Source organism: Carlito syrichta, unplaced genomic scaffold (assembly GCF_000164805.1).
Source record: "Carlito syrichta isolate Samal-C Ts95f unplaced genomic scaffold, Tarsius_syrichta-2.0.1 Scaffold303058, whole genome shotgun sequence".
NCBI classification, from domain to species: domain Eukaryota; kingdom Metazoa; phylum Chordata; class Mammalia; order Primates; family Tarsiidae; genus Carlito; species Carlito syrichta.
Window position 1 is genome coordinate 86,948 of NW_007247154.1, and position 19,648 is coordinate 106,595.

Below are 19,648 nucleotides of genomic sequence, written 5' to 3' on the forward strand. Positions count from 1 at the left end.
AGAGTGATTTGTCTGTTAGGCTAAGCACTAGGAAAGAGATTGGTTCAAGATGATTCATGATGGCAGATCGAGCACATGTTTGTTTCTCTTTCTCGCCAACGCCTCCATTATAATAAAAGTAATGAATTAAAAATAACCAATAAAAATCAATAACAAAAAAGTTTAAAAGGAGAGAGACTACAAGTGAAAGATTTCAATAATTTCAGCAGGACGGACGGTAGCGGGAAGTGTTGCTGGAGACAGAAGGAAGGAATGCAGGCCCTCAGTGTGTGATGCCGCCAGCAGGAGTAGGGTGTTCTCGGGCTGGGCACAGCCCCGGAGAGGCCACCAAGTCAGAATTGGCAGGCATGGCAGAAGAAATGGAGGAAACCCTGCAGTGTTGGTATGGAACAGCCTTTATCCCAGGGAAGACACAGGCAACCTTCTCTCCTGATCGTTGAGAGAACGATCAGCTGGTGTGAGGGTGCGTACCCAGCAGAAAAGCCCTGCCCCTCTGGCTCCCAGCTCACTGCCCGCAAAGCGGCCTAACAATCATACAAACACTGATGGAACTATTAAAAGTCAAGAGGAGTGGGGAGAGAGGGGAGGGGAGATGTGAGCCTAGGTGTGCTAAATCCTCTTTGGTAACCGCACTCACCCTAAAGTGGTAAGTTGGGGAAATGCCGAACAAGCGCATTATTTGGAGATGCATGTATGAGGCCAACAGCAAAACTAACAGCTAAAGGCAGCAACAGCTGTCCCCCACCTACAGGACTGGTGGTGGACTGGACCTGAGAGCAGGGCTGGGCTTTGTCATTCAAAGCCCACACAGGCTACTTGATATTTTAAACATATTCATGTGTTACATGGATTTAAAAAAAAAATTAAAAGATGTCAAGAAATGAAAGAGATTTTAAGGACAGGTGAAATTCCAGTTGGCTGTGAGACCAGAGATCAGGGTGTTTGGGGTCCTTCCCTCTGGGGCTCCTTCAGTGCATTGAATCCCCTCCGAGAAGTCACATCCTGGTGGACACAAGGCATCAGGGAAATTTTCTTGAGTTTTGCCTTCCAGGCTTTGCGTGGGTTGACAGCAGAGTCAGTCATTAAACAGGTGATAACCCGGCGGGATCACATTTCAGATCGTCGGCCTGGCGTCTCTGTAGCCATGCCTAGATGCCTCTTGAGTCTCAGCTCCAGTGTCTGGTCTGGAAAAGGTCATGCACACACGGACGAAGAGAGTCCGGGTCTGGACTGTCCTCTGGCCCTTCGTGTCCTGGGGCGTGGGGTTCCCTTCCTGTGCTGTGGCTCACCCTTCGCGGCCGTGTTGCGTATGGTGCTGAAGTGTGGCTGGGACCTGGCCCTCTCTGTGCCCTTAGCTCTTTGGCCCAGGCGATCAACGTCCCCTCTTTATTAGAAGAAAGACCTTCATGGCCATTCCGTTTTCTCTGCTTCCCTGCTCTCTGCCTTTCTGCCTCGCGCTTGTTAGGACTGGAGAGAGGAGAAGCCCTGGGCAAGACCGTGCTCACGTTGAAAAGTCTGAGGCCGCCTGCCTGCCCTGCCCTGCAGAAGGGCTGCCTCCTTCCGGGAGGCTTTTCTGCCAGCTTCCTTCTATAAGATGTGCCTCTAGCGATGCGTTTACTTGAACACACACACATCCTTGTCAACCTGTATGTTTACATTAGTGCTCACACACACAAACCTGGATATTTGCATGGGTTTTGAACCTTTCAAAGCGGGCCCCTTGAACAAACAAATGTATTCCAATGACGTTACCAATGCTCATAGTTTTTAAAAAACAAAAACAGAAACCTGTTTGTGGATTTCCTTCAAAGCCTCAGAACATTATTTTGAATACCTTCGTGACTGCAAATCTTTTTTTCCAAATGATTTTTTTTTCTTCAGCCAACTTTATTGAGGTGTAGCTTACATAGAACAAAATGCACAGACTTGAAGTGCAGGATGAGTTTTGACACGTGTATATACTGCATGGATACCACTACAATAAAAATGTACAATGTCTCCACCACACTAGAAAGTCCCTTTACGCATAACTGCAAATCCTCCACTTTTTAGTTTGGGTTTACAGATCTCCAGAAGCGATTTAGTCTCCAGTCAAGTGAGTAAGCAGGGTAGCTGACTGACAAATGCCGTTTGGTGCCTTGTGAATTGTGTGGCTTGTAGATCTTTGGAAGGCAGTGCCGAAGGGGAAATTTACAAAAGATGAGGGCAGATCACTGGAAAGAATCTGCAGCTTCCAGAATGGCGCCTGAGGGATGGATACTTGGAGCGCGGCTTATCCGTCAGGGCACTTTCAGGACACCTTGTTCACTAGACAATGGAGCCCAGTTGTGAACCGGGCATTGCTTCGAACACTGGGGATTTGTCCTAAAAAACACACATCATCTTTCTACCATGGGGTCTGTATTCTGCTGGGAGGCAATGTCAGTAAATGATAAATCAAATGCCTGATGTAATTTTAGGAAGCGATAAATGCCGTGAAAAAAAAATAGAGCAAGGAGATGGAAAATGATGGTATACTATTGTAAAGAAGATAAGACAGCCTATGTTATACATCTTTGTATTTTTTTTTTTCCTTTTGTGAAGGAATCGCAAGGCTCAAATTCTTAGAGGCGCTTTCTTAAAGAAGCGTGTTATCTTTCCCTAAAGTATATTCCGCAGAATGCAAGTATCTAGTGAGACCTCATCTCTACAATAAATCAAAAAATCAGCCGGGCATGGTAGCGCACGCCTGTAGTTCCAGCTACTCGGAAGGCTGAGGCGGAAGGATCGCCGGAGCCCAGCAGGCGAGGCTGCAGGGGCTGGGAGCGGCCACTGCACTCCAGTCTGGGCGACAGAGTGAGACTCCAACTCAAAAAAAAAAAAAAAAGATGGTAGTGATAGGTGTGGGCATAGAGGGTCACATAGTTAAAGTATGGAGAGAGTTGGGTTAAACCAAGTCACCCAGGTCTTCATTGAAGAACCCAGCGCCTTCCATATGCTAATGCGATTGCAAATATTCACGTGGGAGGATTTTAGTATGCAATGTTTTCTGAACTTTTTTCCTCCGGTAGCCTGTTTGGCTTGAAGAATCTCGAGCAAGTGGTGTTCTGTGTCACATACTGTGGGAAATTCTAGTCTCAAGTTCTCATACCACGGGAAAAATGGAAGCAAAGGAGAAGTTAAATCACGGTGGGTAGGTGAGGGTGGGGGGTTGGGCATGAAGGAAGCCTCAACTTACTGAATAACTCTCCGGAATGTGGAGCACTCCCCAGGGAGGGTGTGGGCCAGGCAGGGTGCCAGGGTCTTGGTCACACTCTCTGCAAGCCTCACAACAGCTCAGGTGTCCGGCACAGCTCCCGTTTACTGTCTCCTACGGGAAGCTGCTGTCAGGGAGGTCACATCAGTAGCCGAAGGTCACGCGTTCCTGACAGCCAGGATCTGAACTGCTGAGTCCTGTTCAGCTCCAAAACCACAGCACCACGTTGCCTCAAGGATGGGGAGGTGGGCTGCAACCCAGCGAGCAAGCCGTGTCCTCCTCTTCCCAGTCCCTTCCCAGTCACTTCCCATTACCCTTAAACTCATGTCCTCCTGGATGGGTTTCTGTGTCATCTGTCCAGTGTTGTTTCTTGTTCCATCTCACACTGGCCATTAGCAGGTACCTGGAAAGCTTGAAATGCCTGGGTCCTGGTCCCATGGCCCCGCACGCATAAGCCCAGTGTGTGAGGCCAGATGGCCATGCCCCTGAATGGCCTTGTCAGATCATCCACTGACTCATTTCTCTTTTCCGGGCATTTCCCCCCTCCTCTTCACTCCCCTGCAGCCCGGGATGTGATTCCTCTCCAGCTGCCATGTCCACTGAGTGAGCCCAGGGGTTGAGATACATACCAGCACTTCCACCAGGGTCCCATGAGGCACCCAGACCCCACTGGGCTGCAGGGGCCAAAGCTGTCCCCTACGAGGTGACAGCAGTGGGAAAGGAGCTAGTGGCACTGGCCAGAGTCTCCCACCTCGTAGCGGGGAGAGGGGAGAAAGTGGGGGTGTTTCTGCACTCAAAGGTGTGTCTTTCAGGAAGAGAGCTGAGACAGATTTTCTTTCCCACATCCCCGTCTTCCCCTTAGAAGACAGCTGGGGAGGTTGGTAGTGGTTAGTCACCCCTGTTAATTCATTACTAATGTGGGCAGAGGAGACTGGTCTCTTCTGAAGTTAATGCTCAGAAGCTCAAGTGCTCTGAAACTGCCAGGGCTGGCAAGCCGGAGGTGCGCGTTGGCAACCCAGAGATCTGAGTAGATGCAAAGCATTGCAACACACAAAAAGGTTAAGAAAGAAAAGTTTATTTAAAAGTAAATTAGAGAGAGAAAGAGAAGGGAGAGAGAAGATTCACCTCCCCAAGGTGGGGGAGGAAACCTAAGCCAGGAAGCGTGGCGACAGCCATGGCTCAAAGGGCACATGGCCACACCAGACTCACGCAAGGCAATGGCCACTGTTGCTTGTAGTTGAGTCCTTTTTACCATTCCCCTAGACGGGGGAGGATCATTAAGGTGATTGGGTGGTGGTCTGCTTCCACGTCATCACAAAGGGGCAGACAAGCGCAGGTACTGATGATGTCAGGGCATGGACAGCAGGCAGATGGGTGGGTTAGTCACATGATTGCTACCATGGTGGGGCTTATCTGTGTCACATAGTTCACAGAGGGCTGATGAGGTTAACCCTTGGGGGTTAGATTCCTGCAAGGGACTTGTTAGACATTTGCAACTCACAAGCTCTTACGACCTTAGCCTTGACAAGGAGTCAAAAGTTTACTAGAGATTATTATGCTAAACCATGAACCGTTAGGCTGTCCTGGTCTTGCATGTGAAGGAGATTTGCAGAGGGGGATGGGATAGGCTACTGTTTATCCTGCAGTAGAATGTCTGAACGCTTTCTAATGGCTATGTTGAGGCAAAAAGACTAAACCCTTTCAGAAACTGTCCCGCTGAGCCTGTCACCACACATTCATGGCTCTGCCCCTCTCCTGGCCCTCAGGCAGGAAACACGACCCCTTCCCTTCCACTCGGATCAATGAAAGCCTTGTCAACCCAGCCCCTGCAGAAGCCCTCCAGTCTAGTCCTTGCCCACATGCCCGCTGCCCGGCCTGGCCTACCCAGCCCGTGTTGTCCCTCCCAAGGCTGTCGTGACAGTCCTCGCTCCCCTGCCGGATGCTGTTCTTGCTGTTGCCACATGCCGAGCCTTCTGGATGCTTCTGTGCAGAAGTCCGCAGAGGGTGCTGGGTTTTAGAAGCAGCCCTGAATTAGACACGCAGCTGAGCCCCATGCTGGGTGGGCTCCATGCTGTTCCTGAAAGGCGGGGGAGTTAGCCAGACAAAGAAGTGGAAGACCATGAGCAAAGACAGGGGACATGGACGGTGTGTGTGTGCGTGCTTAGGGAACTTTGAGAGCCTTGAGTGTGGCCTAGAGGTGTGTGTGGAGGGCAAGCGTACGGCAGCAGGTGTCACAGCTGTCTAATGCTGTAGACCAGAGCAACCCAACTCTTACCACAGTGCCGACAAAATCTGCAGTCCGTACTGGGCTCCCTGGGGATAGCTCATTTCTGTTCTGCTCAGCATCTAAGGCTGGGACTAGAGTCAGCCGAAGGTCCACTCAGTACCAAGGCTGAGGAGCAAAACCTGAGCTGGGATTGTCGGCTGAACACCAACACGTGGCCTCTCCATGGATGCGGAAGACTGGCCTTCCTTACAACATGGTGTCCGGGTCCTAAGGGTCCCCGGGGGAGAGAGAACCAGACAAATTCTCTATCCGCTTTTAGGACCTAGCCTCGGAGGTCATATAGCATCACTTCTGCTTCATTCCCTTTATCAGAAGCCGGTAGTAAGGTTGGCCACTCCTCAGGGTGAGAGCACACCGACCTCTGCTCTTACTGGAGTGTCATTGCAAGAGGTGGACGTGATGGAGGGCTTGGTGTGGCCATCTTTGCAAAGTATGATTGGCCTTGGCAAGGTGTGCAGCCAAAGAGGCAGACAGGCTCCAGGCCCCATAGCGCCTGGGATATCGTGCCTGGGACATTGCTTTTTACCCTGTAGGAATCGGGGAGCCAGGGATGTCCATCTAGGTGTGACCCGCTCCCATTTGTGCTCGAGGAAACTCCCTCTGGGGCGGTGGGGTGGAAGACTTGAAGGGATGGCTGCAGGAATCTGGGGAGAGATGGTGAGGGCTCGAGCCAAGGGGACACCGGAGGGGAGGGCAGGGATCAAAGATGGAAGGACCAAGAAGAGCTCCCAGGCCCCAGCAAGGGGGTGAGTGCTGGGGTGAGGGGAAAACTGAGTGCAGGTGATGGGCAGGAAGGCAAAGGAGGAGCGGTGTGTGTGGGGGGGGATGTGGTGAGACCTGAGTCTGAGGGGTCCGAGCGTGTCCAGGTGGATGCATCCGGTAGACGTGGGGGCCCTGTGTGCAGAGCTCTTGGGAAGCTCTGAATGAGCTGAGATTGGGTGCCGTGGTTTTACAAAAAATGGGGTGGGCGTGAACTTGTGTAAAAAGGATACCTGTCCAGGGAAGGAGTCCACAGACCGAGCTTGAGGGGCGTCAGCCTCTAAGGGATAGTCAGAGGAGGGGGGCCTGGCATCTGAGTCAGATGGCCCCTTTCCTGAGTCTGGCTTGGCCCAGGAGATTCTCCAGGCTCAAGTGTGCTCTGATGTCCGAGTCCGTGGAAACCAGGACGTTGACAGCTCCATCCCTGTCACTGTTGTGTGCAGCGTTCCCTTAGCTTCTCAGGCTCTTGCCTTTCCATCAGCCTCAGCGTGGCAACGCCTGCTCGGTGCTTTGCTTTTCCTTTTTGGATCCGTCACGTATTACCCTCTACACAGATGGTCAGAGCAGAACATGTTTCGAGTCCAGGGACCAAAACCCATGCCGCCCCCCAGACGCTGTAGGTGGAACTTTTCAAAACAACGCATTTCGAGTTTCACGCCCACTGATTCTGATTCAGCAGGTCTGGTTTGGGCCCAGCCTCTGTATTTCAAAGACACCCCCACCTCCGCCATCCATGTGGTTTTGAATCAAAGAGCCATTAAGAACAACTGAGTGAGCCTGGTTACCTCACTCAGGTGACCTGCATCTAAAGCCCCCAAATGCTTACTCCATGCAGGGCACTGTGCTGGGCAGTGGGGTTCCCCCACCTGAACCTCAGTTTCCCCAATTGGGGAAAGGGAGCCGAACAAAGTGACTTTCAAAAATACTTTTCTTGCAAAGTTAGGAAGAGTTCCAATACATGAGGCGAAGCCCAGAGGAGGCTCTTCAGGGAGGTATCCTCCAGCCTCCGGTGAGGAGCCAGGGGCCATGCAACCTCAGGGCAGGTGGTGGTTTGAAGCGGTGTCTGGACTTGCAGGTATAATGACCTCCTCAGACCTGGGGGCTGTGAGCTACACAACGACAGGTAGTGAGTTCCAGGCTCTGTCACAAGCCCCAAGCTGGCCTTGCAAAGGCTCTGCCCTGGCAGGTAGGCGACCCACTGCCAGGAGTGAGGGAGCCTGTAGAGGGTAGACTCGGCTTTGGAAGGAAATGGAAAAGAAGACAGAGCCCCGGTGGCTTTCCTGCCATGCCAGCCCTTTATTCAGGGGAAGAGTATCCTATGAAATGCCACCCGCCTTTCCCTGGAGGAAAAGCATGACCTAGCAGGGCACCTTCCAAGGATGCTCGGAGCCTGTGCAGCCCACCCCACAACCTAGAACCCAGGAGTACCAGAACTCAGCCTGGAGCTGGCTTAGGACGCCATCACACCCTTCCCCTGCCCTCTCTCGTGTGTCTCTGTCCCCATCAGCCAAGGAACTCACATTTGCTCGGTACCCACAGGACAAGTCTTTCCAGGTGGGGTGGATACCGAGACCTCCGGCCTCAACCCCTTCCCCGAGGCCTTGATTGTTCGTTCAGGGCGCAGCATAGACACCTCTGATAAGAGGTAATGACAAGCTGGGTGAGGGCATGAATGGGGCCATTCATTCATTCAAACCAGGTGACTCAGGGACCGCATCATGGTGCCTTACAGAACGGAGGGCAGGTTGAGAGAGGGGACCACCTGGGGCTTGGGCCTCCCCTGGAAGTCCATTTCCCGGGGGGGGGACATTTAGGGCCTGGAGGAGTGTGCTCGGCAGCCCAGGAGGCACCCGGCGTGCTGGGAACCAGCCAAGATGCTCAGCTGCTCTGTCAGGCCCTTCTGTGGGGGTGACTCTCCAGCTCTGCCTGTCATCATGCCTCCATGGTCCCCCTGGGCCATTTATGACAGCAGTGATAGGAATGCGGTCATGACAGGGTGGTCAGCACTCTTGCAGTGCTTCTGGGGGGTGGGACACGGTGTGGCCATGGTGACACCCCCCCTCGGATCCTGTGGGTGAGTATTCCCAGAGGACGGGTGAGGAAACAGAGGCTGCTGGGCCCCAGACACGAGGCAGGAGGGTGCCGGGCGGGAGGGTCGTCGGAGGCCTCACGCGGTCGCTGTCCCCAGGTGTTCGTGCTCTGTCAAGGCCTGCTGCAGCTGTGCCAGCTTCTGTACAGCGCCTACTTCAAGAGCAGTCTCACCACCATCGAGAAGCGCTTCGGGCTCTCCAGCTCCTCCTCGGGCCTCATTTCCAGCCTGAACGAGGTAAGTGGGAGGCACTGGCCTGTCTGACCCCACCTGTGCACCCCCTGACCGCAGGACCCAGGAGACGCAGCGGGACAAGGGCTGGGGAATGTGCATGCAGGGTGCAGGCCTCCCCCTGAGTGGGGTCAGGGAACGGGGACAGGGAGGGTTACGGGGCACAGGGAGAGCAGCTCCGTTTCCCGAGGCCTGACCTGCGCCAGGTACTGAAGGGAACGCCCCACGCCTCACCCAGGGTCTCCCCACGGCAGTCCTGGAGCGGGTACTCTGCACGCACCCACTTCACAGATGAGAATGTGTGACTCCCAGTGTGCGTGGCTTGCTAGTGTGCAGACTCGTGGCCTCTGAGTGAATTACGTGGCAATCCACACATTTGTGTGGCCTCTGCGTCATCCAAAGTCCAGGGAGCACGCACCCAGGCGTGCAGGTGGGAAACAGCCCCAACCCAGGCGTCTCCTGTCTCCTGAGGGTCACAGGAACCAGAGCTCCTTAATGGCCTTGACGTTCAGCTGGGGCCAGAGCTCAGTGACCTCCCAGCACGTCCCACAATCCCTTCGTGACTGCATGTCCCAGTCGGAGGAAGGCAGGCTGGGCTGAGGGCATGAGCCATCAGAGGGCAGGGCTCCTGGGGCAGGAGCTGAGGTGCCCGGGCCAGCTTCCCTCTTCTTCAGTTCCTCTTCCCATCAAGGCAGTGGCTTCCTCCCCAGCTCATCCCTCCTCTGGAGCGTCACGAGCTCTTCCTCTGACTTAGTGAGGCTCAGGTGGGGGCAGTGATCTCAAGCCTGGGCGGTGCCCCCGACGGTGCTGGCTGAGGCCCAGCTGTCAAAGAAGGTGGGTATTTCCTGTCCCAGCCTCCCTCTCCAGCCTCCCCTTCCCAAGTCTGCTCCTACTGGAAGTAACCTTGCCCTTCACCCTTCCCTGCTCTTCACGATCCACACAGCAGTGCCCCCAGGGCCCCTGTTCTGTGTCTGTCTCTCTCCTGGCACAGCTAGGAGGCCGTCTACACGGCCACCTTTTCCAGCAGAGGAAACCTGCGTACTCCATCCTGGCCGGCCACACCATGAGGTCAGGGCTAGGGCTAGGGTTCAGGTTAGGGTTAGGGTCTGACCGGGTCCGTCAGCCACGTACTCAGGCCTGTCCACTACACCTTCAGTTCCTTGGCCGTACATGGCCCTCTGGCCTCTGCACGTGCTCCCCAACCCTGGGCTGTTCCCCATATGTATGACGTGTGTACACATACACACACACACACACATACACACACACACACACACACACTCACACACAGTCCTGCCACCTACCTGAATCATCCCTGCTGGCCTGATGGCCTCAGACCTCCTCCTCTGAACTCCCAGGCCATGTGTGTGCCTTTGCCGCTTCCGTGCAGATGTGTGTCTGTCTGTCTCTGTGGGTGTCTGTGTGTGCCTGTGTCTCTGGTTGTGTGTCTGTCCTGAGCTTACTGATGATGTCTGGTGACCATTCCACCTCACCATGTGGGCTGTGTCCTCCTCTAGGACAGGGCCCCGGTGTCTGCCCAGAATGGCCCTCCTCTGGGGCTGTGACTTGATAACGCCCCAGCACATGTCCTTTCCCAGGACATCAGGGAAAACAAATCTCTGACATCTGTGACACCACAGTCCTCCTCCATGGCCCTGGCGGGCATCACCCACAGTCCCTGTCCTCTGACTCCAGACCCAGCTGTTGAATCTCACTCAGCACAGTGTTCCAGGCCCCTCACTCACCAAAGACAGAGCTGGCTTGCAAGGCATTTCCTCTTTCACCTCGGTCCAGAGAGCATCCAAATCTGTGATGCCCATGGTTGCATTTTTATTCATGTTGTCTCTGTGCTTGGAACAAAACTGTGGACCCAGGAGCAATTGGGTTTCTACAGGGCTGGAAGGAACGGGCAGGGACACGTAGCAGGGTCTGCTTACGGCAGGGATTGGGCGAGGCAGTGAAGGGATATAATGGGGCTGCGGTTGGATGGAAAATAGAAAATAACTCACCCTTAAACCTTCTTTCCCAATCTCAGATGAACTTTTCAAGGATTTGAATTTAGAGCATGGCTAGGGGTGTTAGTTGAAGCAAATACCATCTGAGAGCTCATTCCTCTGCCCTAAGGATTCTGTGTGTCTGAGTGTTTGTGTGTGACTGTGTGCATCTCTCTCTGTGTGTGTGTGTGTGTGTGTGTGTGTATGTGTGTGTGTGTGTGTGTGTGTGTGTGTGTGTGTGAGAAAGAGAGAGAGAGAGAGAGAGACTGTGTGTGAAGTGTGAAGCCCGGGGCATGTGAGAAGAGAGCCAACCTGGTGGCCTGGTGGCGGCAGATGATGAGGTCGTCTGGGCCGCGGAGTGTGCAGCTAGCCTCCAGGGCGGGAACCTTGGGGCTGCAACTCACAGTCCCAAGAGCCTTCGGGGCCCAGCAGGTGAGGCGAAGAGGGGAGACCCAGCTGGGCAAGCATGAGAAGAACTCGGTCAGGGAGTGGAGGCAAGGGGCATCTCAGCCTGTGAAGCAGCAGCTTCTCTGGTCTTCTCCCGAAGGCCAGGGCCGAGCGGCAGAGTTGACCACTGTCCTCTCTCGTGCCCCTTTGAGTCGAGACAAGGAGGGGCGGGGACATATTGCAAATGGGCTCTGTAGCCGCTTTCAGAGGGTCTCACAGCAACTCCTGCTTTAGGGGCCTCTCTGGGGTGGTAGGACAGAAACCTGAGGCCTTCTTCTCAGCCAGAGAGCTGCATTTGGGGAGTTTGTTTTCTATTAGGGAAAAATGTTTTTGCTTTTAAAGAGACTCAGCAGCCGAAGAAAAGTTTGAGAATAAAGTCTTAAGCCAGCATCAGCCTTCACACCTGTGGAGGTCCGGCTTCCATGGGGACACATGCCCAGGCCCTGGGAGAGCATGGAAGGGCCTCTCCAGATGGGTAGGGCCCAGACACCCCCACCACCCCCTCCTAGCGTCCCTCTTCAGGACCGCCACCATTCCTCCCCCAGACCTTTTAAAGTCAGGCAGTTGGCATAGCTGATATGATCTGACATGAACAACCACTTCGTGAAAAACCATGGGGAAACAAGCAGGAAATCCATGAATCTAAAAGAGTAAGAATACAGTTCTGACCGGGCTCGGTGGATTGCCTGAGCTCGGGGTTCGAGACCCTCCTGGGCAACTTGGCGAGACCGCATCTCTACAATAAATCAAAAACTAGCCGGGCGTGGTAGCGTGTGCCTGTAGTTCCAGCTACTTGGAAGGCTGAGGCGGAAGGATCTCCGGAGCCCGGCAGGTCGAGGCTGCAGTGTCCATGGCCACTGCACTCCAGTCTGGGTGATAGAGTGAGACTCCAACTCAAAAAACAAAACAAAACAAAAAGAATACAGTTCTTTCCAGATAGAGTTCTCGGGACGTCCTATTTCCACCTCTGGGCATGGGAACAGCTCTGGCTTGGGCCAAGCCCTCCTCACACCCCTTCACACCCCCTGTTTCTATTTGCCGTAAATCGCCTGGCTCTTGGCCGTACCAGAGGGGTTTCCTGGGCTGCTACATCCTCATCATGAGAAAAACATTCATTTGTTCACCAAGTTTTTTTTTTTTTGAGTCAGAGTCTCACTCTGTCACCGCAGTCTCGACCTGCTGGGCACAGGCGATCCTTCTACTTCAGCCTTCCAAGTAGCTGGAACCACAGGCATGCACCACTATGCCCAGCTAATTCTTAAAAATTATTATTTATCATAGAGGTAAGGTCTCGCCCAGTTGTCCGGGCTGGTCTCGAACCTATAGGCTCAGGCAATCCTCTCACCTCAGCCTCCCAAAGTGCTGGGATGATAGGGGTGAACCACCTTGCCCGGCCGGTTCAACAAATATTTAATAAGCACCACGTATGTGTCAGGCACTGTTCTAGGAGCCAGGGAGACAGGAACGAACAGACAGACAAAAATCTCAGCCCGTTTATCATTCTAAGGACAAATCTGTATTTATTGAGAGAAATCAATGGCAGATTCGATGAGGATGAGAACTCTAAAGAGAGAGGAGGTTATGGAGGGGGAGGGAGAGGCAGGGCCAAAGTGGTGAGGGATCGGATGGCGGGTGTGTTTTCCATGAAGAGATGGGAAAACGGGCCCTCATGAGATGGTTCCGTCTAACCAAGGCCTGAGGTTGGTGAGGAAAAAGGGAGACCCTAGGACGTAAGTCAGAAGGAACCGCAGGTACAGAGTGAGGAGGGATGCTTCTGGTGTGTTTGGAAAACAGCTGGAGGCAGCTGGGGGCAACATGGCTGGTTGGAGGGAGAGAGGAGAGGAGACCAGGGAGGCGACAGGAGGGACAGGCCGTGTGGGCTCTGGAGGCCTGGGACAGACTTTGCCTCTTACCACCGGAGAGTCAGAGGGAGGGAACACGGTCTGATGGTGCAGCAAGAATCCTCTGACTGCTGGGTGGAGCTTGGACACAGCAGGGTGGAGACTGGGCCCCTGCGAGGAGCCCGCCGTGGCCGTTCAGACAGCAGCGGAGGATGAGGAGTTATTGGCTTCTGGGTGGCTACAGAAGGTCCGGCCAGTGGGATCTGCTGAAAGATGAAGTGTGGGCAGGAGAGAACTCAAGGATGATGCTCGGGTGTTTTGCTTGAGCCACTGGGAGGATGGAGGTGCCCTTGACCGGAATGAGGAGAACTAGGGAGGAAGGACTGGGTTTCAAGGAAGGAAGGAGAGTAAGAGTTTGGCTGTGCTGAGCCTGTGGGAATGAGAAGCACTCAGGGAGCATGTGAAGCCATGGGCCACAGGAGCTCTCCAGGACAGAGCGGAATGCAGGGACTGAGCTCTTGGCCCAACGTTGAGAGTTCAGGGAGATGAGGAGGACCAGCCTAGGAGCTGAGGAGAAGCAGCCAGAAGAAGGTGGTATCATGGCAACTCGGGGAAAGAAGTGTTTCAGGAAGGAAGAGGTGGTCAGCTGAGTTGAATGGTGCCGAGGGGTTAAGTAAGAAGAGAACAGAGCATGGACGAGTGGGTTTGGCAATGAGGAGGTCATGGGTGACCTTGGCAAGAGCCATGTGCCGAGACACTAGTCCCTGTTTCCTGAGGTAGGAACACCCACACCTCCAGCCAGAGGAGACTGGGATGTGGACAGGGCAGGGTAGGGCTGAGAACTCAGAGGGCTCCTCCAGTCCAGGTGAACTGTGTTCTGGGGAGACAACCACCTCCTTGGATGGAGACCCCTTTTACCCGTGAAGACCCTGCTCCTGAACTGGAGTCTTGGGTTTCCTTCCCTGGCTCTGGGTGGTGCTCAGAGAACACACCCTCCAGGAACCACCAAGACATGGAGTTACTGATGTTTCCAGCTGGGCAGGGATGCAGGATGCTGTGATCCTCACTTCATCCTACACAAGGGGAAACAGGCCCAGGAGAAAGGTCACTGATGCAGGATAGTAGCAGAGCTGCTGCGGCCGAAGCCCCGCGCTCTGGAGGCTGTGGACACCCTGTAAGCCTGGGAGCTTTGGAGTCAGGCAGGCCCAGCTCAAGCCACCTCTTACCCTCAGGGTCGTGGGCATGTGACTTAATATTCTGAGCCCCCATTTTGTCAGCTGTAAAATGAGGGTTGTTGCATGATTACATGAGATAAGCATATTGCTTGTTTGTTATTCTCACCACAAAGCCAGAGCCCTTGAGTCTTTTAATTAGTACCCAATTAAACTTGGGTGTTTAATTAGGGGACATGTTTTATTCCTAGGAGCAAACTGAGATTGGAGGCTTCTTTGGGTTTGCCCCAAAGTTTTGGTCCTAAGGTGGTGGAAGTTTAGGCTGTGAGTTTTTCGTGGCCTCCAGATGCCTCCCTTGGTCTGGTCTAGAAGATGGAGGCCAAGAAGGGTTACTGGAAACAGAGGGAAAGCTAAAAGTGTTCATGCTTGCGCCGCTGCGAGGCTCTCTGGACAAGGGTGACACTGTGACTTTCCTGGGTCCCGGCCACCCTGGGTAGCCTCTTCCCTGTTTATCCTGGGCAAGGGGTGGTCAGGTCTCTTCTGTGGGTTTATACGGACAGGGTCTGTGGTCTCACTCGACCCCTCTGCTCTTTTCACAGATCAGCAATGCTATCCTCATCATCTTTGTCAGCTACTTTGGCAGCCGGGTACATCGTCCACGACTGATTGGCATCGGGGGTCTCCTCCTGGCTGCAGGCGCCTTCATCCTTACCCTCCCTCACTTCCTCTCGGAGCCCTACCAGTACACCTTGGCCAGCGCCGGTGAGTGGCTTCCAACCCCTGCGTCAAGGAGATAAGGAATGGGCAAGCATCTCACAAAGCTATTGGTTTATTTCTCCCCAAAGCACATCTGAAGCTCAAAAGGTACTGACGTCTGTAGAGTTTATGGAGCAGCTCTCAGAGCTCCGGTGTGAAAGAGTATGCAGCCCGTGGAGCCCCTCCTGCTGCGAATGACCCAAATTCCACCTGACTGGGGACCCTTGTCAGCAGTGCCCGCCATGGGGCTGGGTGGGATGTGATCTGTGGACTTGTCGATGCTGAATCTCCGAGCGCTTCGTGACACTTTTACATTCTTCTGTCCTTCTTTGGGTTACAGCGCATCGATCTATGGTCTCTTGATCTTGTTTACTATGTTGAGTCTGTCCCTTACCATTGCCCTTACGTTGGACATTGACCTCTGATTTAACAAACTCAGAAGCGCATGAATGTCTCTCTTCTCCAAGAGAACAAAATAAGGATCCTACAATGTGTTAATGCCCATTGTCCTCTCTCACCTTCCATCTTGTCTTTACCTGTCTTTACCTGTTCACCTTGCTTCTTGAGTTTCCCCCCGCAAGAAGCAAGGTGAACAGGTATTGATCGATTTTCTTTTTCCTGAAGGATATTCTTTAGTGTTACTTTCCATGGGCCCATGAGTGAGAAAATCTCTGTCTTTACCCGAAAATACCTCAACTTTACCCTTTCTCTTAAATTAGAGTTTGTCTACAAACAAGATTTTAAGCAATAGTTATTTCTTCTCAGCACCGAAGCTACCACACCTCTGCCTTTTGGTGTTTCTTGATGGTGTTGGGACTTCTCCATCAGTCTAATTGTCACATCTTTTTGGGTATCCTGTTTTTTTCTCTCTAGTTGTATTTAAGATTTTTCTCTTTTCTTTGATGTTCAGCATGTCTACCATCAGGTATCAGAATATGGGTTGATTTTTACCTATCTGTTTGGAAGTTCAGTGTGCTTTCTTTCAAAAATTAAGGTGTTTTTTTAAATTGTGAAAATCTCTCAGCCAAAATTATTCCTAATATTGCACATCCCTGTTTTCTTTATCCTCTTCCCTAGAACTCCTTTTATATATATGCTTGACATTTTTATTTCTGGCTTTCTTGTCTCTTAACCTCTCTTTCATAGCGTTCAGTTCTTTATTCATCTGTGCTGCATCCTGGGTAAATTCTTCAGTGCATGTCTTTCTATCCACTTAGTCTCTCTCTAGCTTTGTTCACTGGTGTTGAACCCATTCTTTGCATTGTACATTATATATTTTGTTAATTTCTAAAAGTTCTTACTTACATATCAGTTTTGCAAATATGTCTGCTCTATTTACATAGTTCCTTGATGTTTCCTTATGACTTCTGGTTTTTTTGTTTGTTTGTTTGCTTGGTAGTATTTTCCATATTGTTCTGTTAACTCAGGTTTTGAGACTATTAATGCCTCCAATGTTTTGTATGAACTTGCTCTTGTTCACGACGGACTATCTCCTTGACGGTTCTATAATGTTTGACCATGTGCCATTTGCAGTGTGATTTTTTTTCCTCTGTAGAAATTATATGTGGTCTGAGTTGGGAAATAGCCCTTCAGCATGGTTTTGCGTTTGCATTTACTCGACACCCCAGAAACATCACTGCTTGGGATCTAATCGTATGTTCATATATTAGCTTGGGATGAATTTGCACTTGTTTTAAGGGCTGTAGGAAGTGGCTATGGCTTTGTGACAAGCAACTGCAAGAGGCCCATCCATAGATGTTCTTCTGTAGTCTGCCATATTGGTGTTGAAGGCATCCAAGGATAAATCAGCCACCCAGGGATGTGTGGGGAATAATTGTTTGTGGCTTGCTTAAATGCCAGGCTCTTTTTAAAAGTCACCAGTCTTGCCGGGCTCGGTGGCTCAGCCTATAATCCCACGCCTTGGGAGGCTGAGGTGAGTGGATGGCCTGAGCCCATGGGTTCGAGACCTGCCCGGGCAGCGAGACCTCATCTCTACAATAAATAAAAAAATCAGCCGGGCGTGGTAGCACGCACCTGTAATTCCAGCTATGTGGAAGGCTGAGGTGGAAGGATCGCCAGAGCCCAGCAGGTCGAGGCTGCGGTGGCCGGGAGCGGCCACTGCACTCCAGTCTGGGCAACAGAGTGAGACTCCAACTCAAAAAATAAAAATAAAAAAAAATAAAGTCACCAGTCTCAAAAGATGAATCACTTAGAATGGCACAGGGGATTTCTTACAGTTTGTGAGATGGTAGGGAAAGGGAAGTTGGAATGGGAAAACAATGGACAAGAATAGGGTGTCTACTAATGAAATGTTTGCTGGGTTCTGGTCATGGAACTCCTTCCCCATCTCTTTATAAATCACCGGTAAACAAGTCATTTCTCACAAATGCATGTGGCCTAGATCTCCTTGGACTGTGTGAGGCCTGAGTCCTGTTTCCAGTGTGCAGCAGATGGGGGCAGACCCGAGCCCTGGGGTAGCGCCATGATCTCCGTTCCCCCTGGTCTGGATAAGGCGTTGCTGGCCACCCTCTGAGAAAGCAGTGTGGCCAAGACCAGCTGCACTGCTGTCCCTGCAGACCCACAGTCCCTGCCCTCCACCGCCACATGAAGCCTGGGGCCCTGAGGCCAGGCCCAGGGGAGGGCCTCCTGCCAGGCGCCACACACTGTCTCCTGCTCAGCCTGGCGAGTCGCCTCCTGCGGCCTGGGCCCACATCCTGGTGGCATTTGCATCACGGAGAGCAGCCACAGCAGGGTGGTTAGAGACAGGCCTCGGTCTGCTCCTTGTTAGGGATGGTCAGTTTGGGTTGAGCCCACCACAATCCTCGCCCCTCCCCCTGCCAGGGAAACGCTCTACTGTTTCGGCCTTTACCTCAGTGGTCTTAGCCAAAATCATCTGAGAGTGGACAGAAGGGGTTGTGAGAAGAACCACAGCTTGCCTTTCAGGGCTGAGCTACCTTCAGGGCATCTTCCTGGTGCCGGGGGTGGGGTGAAGCAGACTTCGGTCCAGGAGCCCCGTCCGTGGGAGCTAGCTGGGGCTGCACGCTGGATGCCAGTGTGCTATGCTGAAATACTCGTAGTCTCTCACTTCATGGAAAGTTTGTGATGTGCTTCCTACCCCCAGTGTTTTCCTACTGGAACTTTAGTTTTGAATCATGCAGGGCATCGGGAACAAACGCCTGTCATTAAATACTCCATCTTGAATGGCGGTGTGAAGCTGAATGGTCTACTGGAACCAAGCTTTCCCTGGTCTGAATCTGGGCTTTGGAACTCCCTGGTGTTAGGACCCTGGGCCACTTCCTCTCGACTCTGAGTCTCAGTTCATCCCTCATAGGACTGTAGGACTGAGAGGATGCATAGCTAGCCCAGTGGTGGGCACGTGCCAGAATCATTAAGGGGCGGCTCTCGTTCCCCATGGTGGTGGGACAATACATGTGTGACGTTGAGCACACGAGGTGACCCTATGGATCCCAAGGGAGAAAGCGCCTTACCTACTGTGAAGAGCCCTTGGCTGTGGGCTGGGTGACCTGAGGGCATCTGAAGGCAGCTTCTCTCTGGTGATCACCATAGGTCTTCCACTCTGGCTTGGAGCAAGGCCCCTCCCTTGGCCTGGTCCCTGCTGCAGCCTACCTGTGAGTCCACAGGATTACTCTCAGTGGAGGCTTAGGCTGCTGTGGCGTTCTCTTCCCCTACCCTCATGTTGGTGTGGTCAGGTATGACAGATAGAGCATGGACTTCGGTGTTCGAATCCCAGCTCAGCCACTTACTTACCAAGTCTCTTTAGCAAGCTGCTCCACCTTTCTGAATCTCTGTTTCCTTACCTACAAAATGGGAGTAATAACACCTTCACTTTCAGTGTGTTCTGACAGTCAACTTAAAATGAGATCCTACGTCAGGTGCTTGTCCCGTGTCAGTTATCAGCACATTTCTGTCTGCCTGCCCTTGGGGGATTTCAAATCTGCCACTCATAAGTAATGGCCCCCAGACCTGTTACACGTGTCGATTGCTGACTTTTTCCCCTTGGAGTCAAGCTGCTCCAGAAATGAACATGGGAAATGAAGAGTAACTATGTGTTTTAGGAAAAAAAAAATTAAAGAAGGGCTGAACATTGTGGGAATCGTGGAGACCTTTAGCAGCTAATTGCTAATTTTAAAAAGGCCATGCAGACATTTTGGGATGTTTAGATTTTCTAAATGTCAATGGGGTCCGGAAATGTGCCCTGGCGCCTTCGGAGAAAAGACTAGCTACCTAGCCAAAGCCTCCAAAACCACTTCTGGAAGGCACAGAGAGATTTTTCATAGATGGGAAATGGGCCAACATGAGACCAGTTCTCCCAGGAGATAAGAGAAGGAGCTTCGGAAACCGAGGTCTGGTAGGACGAGGTGGAACCTGTGGAAGAAGCTCCGGCCAAGTCCAGAAGGAAGTCAGCCCACACACAGACAATGGAGGCTGCAGGCAGGAAGCTTCCTGGAGGTTGAGGGGGGGTGAATGGGTTGTATTTTTGGAGCGGTCAAGGAGGGAAAGGAAGGAGTCACTTTCCAATCCTTTATTCGTGAAGTTGCTACCCCCACTCCTGCTCACCCATCCCGAGGTGTCCCTGAGAAAGAGGGTGGTGGAAGGCATAGGATGGGGGAGTCCCGGGGTCCTCAGTGGAGAACACACAGTGCCCGGCCCCGAGAGGGACCCATTCCCTAGACCACGTGAGCCACCTGGGGTCCTTGGAGTGTGGAGGGGTGTGTGAGGGGAAAAGTGTGGGGGCAGGTGAAGGTGGAGGTGCATGTGAGGGTGGATGTGTGTGTAGAGATGGGTGTGTGGAGGGCAGGATGCTTGTGAGGGAGCA

General features: G+C 52.6%; 1 protein-coding gene across 1 annotated transcript in view; it reads left to right on the forward strand.

The window, feature by feature from the left end:
* Positions 1 to 19,648, forward strand: part of SLCO2A1 (solute carrier organic anion transporter family member 2A1) — a 56,292-nt gene that overhangs the window by 1,473 nt on the left and 35,171 nt on the right. Inside the window, exons 4-9 of the mRNA XM_021712083.1 lie at positions 3,916 to 4,034; positions 6,636 to 6,897; positions 7,357 to 7,467; positions 7,821 to 7,926; positions 8,370 to 8,607; positions 14,655 to 14,817. Coding sequence (XP_021567758.1) covers positions 3,916 to 4,034; positions 6,636 to 6,897; positions 7,357 to 7,467; positions 7,821 to 7,926; positions 8,370 to 8,607; positions 14,655 to 14,817 — 999 coding nt within the window. The remainder of the gene's footprint in view (positions 1 to 3,915; positions 4,035 to 6,635; positions 6,898 to 7,356; positions 7,468 to 7,820; positions 7,927 to 8,369; positions 8,608 to 14,654; positions 14,818 to 19,648) is intronic.